A 9,035-nucleotide genomic window follows, 5' to 3' on the forward strand; every position below is an offset into this window, starting at 1 on the left:
TTATCTGGGTTATGTAATAAAAAATAAAAAAGTTAAATATTTTTATTAAAAAGTATAATCATTCATTTTATAAAATTTGTGTTTTTTTTTATTTTAGTTTGTTTCTTTCTTTTAGGATAACAACTAAAAAAATATAAAGTTCCATTTTTCAAGTTTTAACTAATCACTCTTTATGTTATGCATCTTTTGTTGTGGTGGTTTATATTTTATTGATAGTTAATAGGTGCATTTTCTTGATGCAATATATCTATATTTTGATTGCGTTTACACTTGTACTTTATACGAGAATTAAAATATATATTAGTACATTAAGTAAACGTACAATAGTAGTTATATAATACAGTAAGGAAGTTTTACTCAATCCGCTGTCTTAAAATAAAGAAATACTCTCTATTATTTTTACAGGCATTTAATATTTTATTTCTTTGTTAGAGGTAAGAGTCAGACATTCTTATTTTCTCTAGTAAAAGTATAAAAATTTAATAATTGTATGTTTGAAGTTAGCTATAAATGTCAACACCTCTGGACCAACCAAACTTGGCACAGGCACTAAGTAGGCCTGAGCGGTGGTTTTGACCAGGTTTGGGCCACCAGCGGCCCCTCCTAACCCTAACCCTGAGAAACCCGCGCGAAGAGACGGGTAATCCAGCTTGATTATATTAAGAAAATTATTACCTATTAATTTCCTTGTTTTAAGGCAAGAATTTTGCTTAAAAATTCGTTCCTTATTTTAAAGGATACTTTTCTAATGTCATATTTCAACTGGGCAAATAACCAACAAATTTTAAAACAACACTTGTTAACTTTTTTTTTCTTAATTCAAACACTTAATATTATACTGATTATAAAAAATAATAATGTAAGATGTTAGCTTGTTGCTATGGTAACCGATGAAAATTGCTGAAAAATACCAAAAAAAACTGGGTTTACTCTGTAAAAAAGGAAGGAAGAATTAGTAAAGAAGTGACAATGTAACTTAGCAAAACTGTTCTAAATGTGTAAATTTTTAAAAAGTATATATGATGAGTCTTAATAGATGAAACACAGTGTAAAGTGAAAAAAATTTGTTAAATGATTTTCTACTAATTTATCTATAATTTTTATTAATAATATTTTTATTTTATTAAAATTTATTTTTATTTAAAAAAATAATTTTTTAATATAGTTGTTTACGCGTTTTGTTGTTTCATTTATATAAACGCAATTTAACGTTCATTTAACCACCACCCATATTTTAGGTAAATATATTGTTGTTACTAGTTTCTTGTTTGCGCCTTGATTGTCCAAAAATTCACGCAACGTTAATTAATATTAGCATGACGTAACAACAAAGTTCGCATAATTAAAACATATTTTAATTTCCTCATCGTGGGTCATAGTATCTTTCGCTTACCAGACATCTTGACCAAGAGCTTATTTGTTCTTGTACAACTTCTTCAGCATCTATTTGATTAAACTGACTAGATATTTCTCGAAATACTGGTTGAGTAGCGATTGAAATGTTTTTAAAAAAACATGGATCAATATCAATAGAACTTGAATCGTTTTCCAAACTAATTTCATAGCTATCAACTTTGTTTAGAGCTGACATGATAATATGTTTTGATAATTTGTTTATTTTCGGAGAATACAAAGACCAAAATGCACTGCGGTTTTTTCTATAGAGGGAACGCACAGTTGGACGAAATCCCGATTTCGTGGCCAAAATTCCCAAATTACCTACACGAGGGTTTTCGAGGTCGCTGATTACGAATCTGAGATCAGATTTAAGAAATTCAAAATGGAGGCTCCAATATGGCGCCCAACACTGTTCATACGTTGAAAATATGAAATCTAATGTAGTTTGGAGTTAAATTAGAGCAAAACTATTGTAAAATTATTTCCAAAATTACGCCATTGATAAAAAAACAGAAATTTGTAACTTTAGTTTTAATATCTTTTTTAAATTGGTAAAAGATAAAGTCACATATATGTAAAAAAATTGTTTATTTAATCCTAGTAGCAAAAACACGTATATCATATTCATCAATGTTTGAATCATTCGATTCGGAATCTGATGTTGAACCACTTGTATCTAAATCGGAATCGTTCCTTGTCTCTTGTCTGGTGACTTCACGTTGTTTTAACAATTGTAAAGTTTCTTGATGTAGAGATTTTGCCGGTCTCTGAGGCAAATTCCTGATGCTCGAGAGGGGTTGTTAACGTGACATCTTTAACAACTTTAGCAAAATGTACTTGACCAGAAGTCCTTAAACTCATTTGAGCAGCATATGCCAATTCTTCTGTAGAAAAAGTAGAACGTAGTTCTTGAGTCTTTCGCCTCTTTGATCTATCACTAGATGAAGCAAAGGATTGCGAAGGTCGCCTACATGTTCCTTTTTTATTATCATTCTTCACAATCTTCTAATTTGTTGTGCATTCAGTATTGGATAATTTTGAAAATTGTACAGTGCCCTTCAATCATTCTTTATTTTTTTTCAAAAAAAAAATCTTCCCATCTTTCTGCTGCTCTCCATCTCGATCGAAAATTTGCAAGTAACCGTGATGATGACATTTCATCCTCGCCTACTTGTATCACATGTTCCGTTTTTTTGAAAATTGCATCTGTCAAAACATCAATGATGAATTAATATTCATTTTTAAAACTGTTTTTCACCTTAAAGAATATATCTTTTCTTGACAATTCCATATTTGAAGATTTGGAAGACTCAGACAGTTATAACGGCTAAGAGTTCTTTGAGGACTATTTTACAAAATTTTGAGATTATCATAAAACGGAACGAGAAGTAACTTGTAAAGCATATATTTAGAGTAATAAATTATTGTATTAAAATGTAATTAGTGACATTAAATAATGTTAATTTACTAATTTCCATGACCATTTTCAGACATTAATCTATGTTAATAGAATAATGTCGCACCACACATTCCTATATAAAAACTAGTCTCACTATTAAAATGGCACTCAATGGCAGCCAGTTTTTTTATATGTTGTATTTAACACTATACACTATCAGTTCCTTGTCGAAAGAAGGTGGATAACCGCGGTTAAATTTTTAAAACAACATTAGAAAATCGATTTCAGATAAAAAATTTACAGTTTTTTATGTTTACTTGTCGCGCGATTTAAATGTTAAAAAAATTACAATTAGCAATAACAGTGCATAACGATATATTCTAAATGCCTCCAGAAAGTCATTCCAGGCCAGCCTAGAGCAGGTCATTCCAGGCCAGCCTAGAGCAGGTATTTACCTGCCCTGTTCGGAATTTTGTTCTAGGACTATCAGTAAACAAGATCTGAACGTAAAAAGACGAAAATATAAAACTCAAAAATTTGACTTTTGGCCACGAAATCGGGATTTCGTCCCACTGTGGAACGGTCCAATGACCCATTTTGAACTTTGGCATTTAATTTGCGCGTATCATATTAAGGCGGATTTCCACGGAGCAAATTATTTCGCGCGACGCGATTTTTTTCGACACGAATGTTTCTAAGCATGCGCACAAAAATATTTTTTATCGCCTGGAGAAATTTTTCCTATCGCAAAAGAGTTGGATTGATTTCTACCATGGACCTATAAAAAATGGACGTGCGACCTATTGTTTTTCTTTTGAGAAAATTGCTCGTTGCGCATTGTTACAAATCTTTTGTTTTAAATAATAGATATTAAATTATATTAAAGTCTGTCGGATTCGTCGAAAATATTTGGTTTCGTCTAACCAGTCACATCAAGTTCCTTTCAGTTATTCAAGATAACAGTAATAGAATAAAGTTTTAAGCTTAATTTTATATAGCTAGATATTCTTATATAATGCTGATGATAATATAGAAATCGAAATTATTTATTTAACTACTTTAGTACATGTAAACTTGAGATTTAATAAATAATACAAAATATCAACTAGTTTTGTACCTACCTGGAGCGTATTGGTTTTATGTCCAGGGAACAGCTCCATTTATTATAGTGCTGTAGACTTCCAGTGTATGATTATTATAGAATTTTCCATTATTATGTTTAACAACAGAAATATATACAGCTAAGGATAAATAACTTATACATAAAATGAATGTAAAGAAAATAAAATTTTATAAAATGAAAATAAAGAAAAAAGTAACTTGTCACAGTTTTAAAGAATTTAGCTAAGTCAATTTATGGCCAACCGCAAGAATAACTAAGTATTTAATACTAACATAATATGATTTACCAGCTATATATAAACTAATTTTTATTTGACGAAAACAAATGGGTTATTATGTGCCTTTTATGACAAATGAAAAAGTATATGAAATATGAAAGATGAAAACATGAAATATCTGGCCGCATTTTGCAAGATAATTATAAATTTGAATAACTTTTTAAAAGGTTTTGCATCATCAATTGAATTATAAAAATCATATTAGAAAATACACCTACTAAAAGATAATGCATAGTGGAATATATATTATGGAAGTTATAGAGTAGTTGAGGCAAAAAATGGCGACATATCGGAGAAAATACTAAAAAAAATACACAAAATTAAGGCTGGTGAATGAAGGACCAAGGAATTGAATGAAACCAGATCTTGACAAAAAAATTTATTTAAGCTTTTTTATATTTCGCTATACTTTTTTTAGTCATTTTAAAATTATCCTTACAAGTCTATTTTATGATTGACAGGCTTCGTTTACACGAAAAAAGGTCCCAACCTTACAAATGTTTATCTTGGAAAAATGATGAAAATCTGTTCGTGCCGACAACTAATTTCCTTTACCTTGGTAAAATTTATTAAGAAATTTGTCAACGCGTGAAGTAGTTACTTAATCCTGAACAGTCTTGTTAAACAAATGCTATAAAAGTTTAAACTAATACCACGTGATCAGAGTTTCTGTTTTAAATCTGTAGGCAGCTATTTTAATAAATTTTTTGTTGACGGGTGAAAATTTAGATTTTGTCGGAAACTCGCATGGCTCGCTGATTTCTTCGGCCTCTTAGATGTAAAACAATAGGTTGCACGTCCATCTCTTATAAGTAAGGGTCTGCGTCTCGGAATCGTTTTCTCGAAATGAACCGGGAAAAGCGTAACGAGACGAGAAGTTTCTCGGAAAAAAATAACGAGACAAAGGAAACGATTGTCCCGGAGTAAAGTTATAAATCGGGACATAAATTTTTTCTCGGAATTTAAAAACTGTGTCCCAGATAATTACGAAACGCTACGAGACAGATCAATTATATTAACTAGATATCTAATTCGCGCTTTAGCAGTGAAGAAAATTTTTTGCCGAAACTCAGTATCATTTTGAGATCTCGTATCGTAAATATCTCGTAACAAAGATAGTTTCAAGACGCCCGAGCTTAGTAATTTAATTTCCAGTGTTTTAAACAAAAGATTTGTAACAATGCGCAACGTGCATGGTTCGCAAAAAAAACAATATCGTTGCATGTCCATCTCTTATACGCAGGGCCACAGAGAGAGGGGGGGGGGGGGGCAAAGGGACAGTTTGTCCTGTGCGGCAGATGTCGATGGGGCGCCAGATGCCGAAGTAAAATAAAAATAGTTTTTTTAATCTTAAAATGCCACAATTGAAATGTATATATTACTCGCGTTATATCATTATTTTTAATTCCTCGAAAAAATTTTAAAATACGAACTCATCATTGATTTCATACTCTATACGCTGTTAAATTAAAAATGTCCCTTGAGATTTTCGCATTTATCAGACTCAAGTAAAAAAAACGTAAACGTTGATAATTAGCAATAACAAACTGTGAATACAATTTAGAAATAATTCTATTCAGAATTTAGAAAGTAATAGTAAATATCAGGTTAGGGTTAGGGTTAGGGCCCACTGAGAGGGGGGTACAGGTGGTGCACTGCTCCAGGGCCCATAGAACAATTGGAGCCCATTAACCAAAACTTTTTTTAAAAATACTTACAATAATAATTACAAAAATTTATTAGTAACATACTTAAAAAACACATATTTCGCACATTTAGAAAAAGATATTCATTTACTTAAAAGATCGCCATATTTTGGTCCCCCTGAAAAATTTTAAAGAGAATCTAACTAGAGCTTGACAGCTAAAAACTAACTAGTCGCTGTCTGCAGTAATCTAGCTCGAATCTAGGTTGAAATGTCTCCATACTTTCCTCTATTTATTCTCGTTATTTTCCCATTATTAATTGTAACTTACAATTTCTATTTAGAATTTAGAATTCTATTCTATTCTATTTAGAATTTAGAATTCTAGTTAGATTCTCTTTAGAATTTTTCAGTCGGGTCTTTTCAAATTTTCTTTCATGCAGACTTAATTGAAAGTACATTTCTATTGTTCCTATAAGTTCAATGTGCAGTTGATAAATTTTAATCTTTTCTCCTTTTCAATTTAAAAGGACATTCAAGGTTTTGCTAATAATTATTTTCTTCCAATATTGCATAGTGTTACTGCTTTTTGATATTGCTAACGGTAACGATTTTTGTTTATAATAATTAATCAAAACCTTGATTGAATTAGGTAATAAATATAATTGATTTATTTTACTCTTAATAAATAACCTGTAAAGCATTATTATAAAGTCTTATAATTAATTGCATATTTTTAGAGTACTCTATTCTTTTTTATATTTTGTATTTAATAGCATGACATTTTTACAATTTTAATTTTAGAAATTATCATAAACGATGCTGCCTCTTCACAAGTCAGGATGTCAAAAAAGGAAAGAAAGACAAAAACATATTATGAATGATAAAAAGGGTATGCGGACGCTTTTTGACGTTGGAGTCACTGCATCAAATCTCAATGATAATGAACAAGAGGACACTGTTTCTAAAGCAAATGATGTAGATAAAATAAGCGATGATTTAACTGACTGTTTTTATGGGGAAAAAATTGAAACGTTTGAAGATAATGAAGATGATTCAAATGGGATTGAGACTGCAAGCCTTTCTGCTTCTAATTGTGGTCAGGTCCTTCTTGATATTTGTAATCTTTTGAGTGAAATTCCCTCTCAATCTGAGATAAAAAAGTATGTCACAAATGACCATGTCAATTTTCCTAACATTTTACCCAAAGATATTAACAATCAGGCTTTTCCTCAGACAATTTTAAGAATGTCAACGGTCAAGTTCATAAAAGAGACTGGCTGGTTTGGAGTCAACATAAACAGGCATTATTTTGCTTTCCATGTCGATTATTTTCTGGTAATATTTCCAAAAGCTCCGTTACTGAGAGAAATTTAAGTTCGCGATCAGTATTGGCTTCACCTGGTGGATATGCAGCAACTGGTAAATGGCGAAAGTTGTGTAACAAGATTCCAGAGCATGAGAGGAGTAATGTCCACAGAGAATGTTACCTAGCTTAGCGAGAATTAGAAAGACGTTTTTTATTTTTTATTTTAGTATTGAAACTTACTTGGAAAGCTCGATTAAATTGCAATCAACGAAATGGTCCCATATTCTTAAAAGAATATTAGATGTTAAACTATTCTTGGGTGAACGTGGATTGGCTTTTCGGGGATCCTCCCAGCGAATTAGAGATGTAGATAATGGCAACTTTTTGGGTCTTACAGAGTTACTTTTACATTGGGACCCTATACTTAAAGAGCATGTATTATCAGTGGAAGAATCTCAGGGAAAAGGCAAAAGACTTCAAGTTCATTATCTATCTTTTGATACTCAAAATGAATTCATTGCAGAATGCTCAGATTTGGTGCGACAGCATATTTTACAAGAAAGAAGATCTGCTAAGTATTTCGCAATAATGGTCGATACAACACCAGATTCGTCACATACAGAGCAAACAACATTCATATTACGACATGTAATATTAAAAGATTCACAATATGAAGTTGTTGAACGATTTCTAACATGTAGATAGCAACAAAAAAACTGGGAATGAAATATCTCAAATAGTAGTGGAAACATTTCAACATAACTCCATTCCTCTCTCAGATTGCAGGGCACAAGCATATGACAATGGATCAAATATGGCTGGAAAATACAATGGTGTGCAAGCCAAAATACTTCAGTTATGTCCATTAGCACTATTTTCCCCTTGTGGATGTCACACACTTAAGCTGTAAATTTATTTGGAACGATTCAAACAGTATATAATTTGTTCAGCTCAAGTCTAAAACGATGGGAGATATTATCAAAACACATCAATTGCTCACTAAAAGGAATGTCACATACAAGGTGGTTAGATCGTGTTGAAAGTGTCAAAGCTTTTGCAGCACAACTTTCTGGGATTAAATTGTCACTGGAAGAGCTTTTAGAATTAAATTTGACTTCTAAAACAAGAACTGAAGTAGAAGGTACCTTATATTATGTTTATTCATTTTCCTGCATAATAATGTCATCAATATGGTATAAAATTCTTGTTCCGATTGATTTTTGCGGCAAAGTTATTCAAGCAAGAAATGCAACTTTAGATGTGGAAGTGGACAACATAAACCACTTACTGAGACAACTTCTTGAGCTTCGGAATAAAAGGAAAGATATCTGGTCAGAATCAAAGAATGTTGCAATGAATTTGGATATAGAAGTCAAACAATCAAGAGGACGTGGTGGTGCAAATCCCAAAAGAGCCAGAGTTGTTGGCGAGCCAGAGGATCAAGGGTTTACAGATTTAAATGAAGATGAGACCATGGAGGAATCATGCTTTAGAAGATTCGTTTTCTATGTGGTATTAGACAGTGTTACTGTAAGATTCAAAGCGGTACAGAGCATTTCAGATAAGTTTAGCTTCATGTGGAATTATCTCAATACTGATTTGGATACATTGGAAATGAAAGCAAAATTATTAAGTAAAGAGTATTCAGCAGATGTTAGTGAAGATATTGTAATGGAGATAAAACAGTTAAAATCTATACATTATGCAAATTTTGGATCGAATCAATTAAGCCCCTTTGAACTCCTAAATCGATTAGTCGAACTAATTTACATGGCCTTTTTTCCAAATATTTGTGTATGCTTAAGAATATTCCTAACAATTCCTGCTACAGTTGCATCCGCCGAACGCTCATTCAGCAAACTAAAACTGATTAAAAAATTTTAA

The 9,035-nt window shown here is 31.5% G+C and overlaps 1 protein-coding gene across 1 annotated transcript; it reads left to right on the forward strand.

The window, feature by feature from the left end:
* Positions 1-7,965: 7,965 nt before the first annotated feature.
* On the forward strand, positions 7,966-9,035 carry LOC149889022 (uncharacterized). Its single transcript, XM_090089165.1, has 2 exons — positions 7,966-8,057; positions 8,102-9,035. Exons 1-2 carry the CDS (start codon positions 7,966-7,968, stop codon positions 9,033-9,035), a joined length of 1,026 nt encoding a protein of 341 aa, XP_089945291.1.

This window comes from Hydra viridissima, unplaced genomic scaffold (assembly GCF_058129835.1).
Source record: "Hydra viridissima isolate aposymbiotic clone 2 unplaced genomic scaffold, HvirCarnegie_v1 scaffold_5, whole genome shotgun sequence".
Lineage (NCBI taxonomy): Eukaryota > Metazoa > Cnidaria > Hydrozoa > Anthoathecata > Hydridae > Hydra > Hydra viridissima.

Coding starts and splice junctions, on each gene's coding strand:
- LOC149889022 (XM_090089165.1), top strand. CDS start 7,966: ATGGCTGGAAAATACAATGGTGTGCAAGCCAAAATACTTCAGTTATGT. Junction 8,058..8,101: donor GGATGTCACACACTTAAGCT/GTAAATTTATTT, acceptor TAATTTGTTCAG/CTCAAGTCTAAAACGATGGG.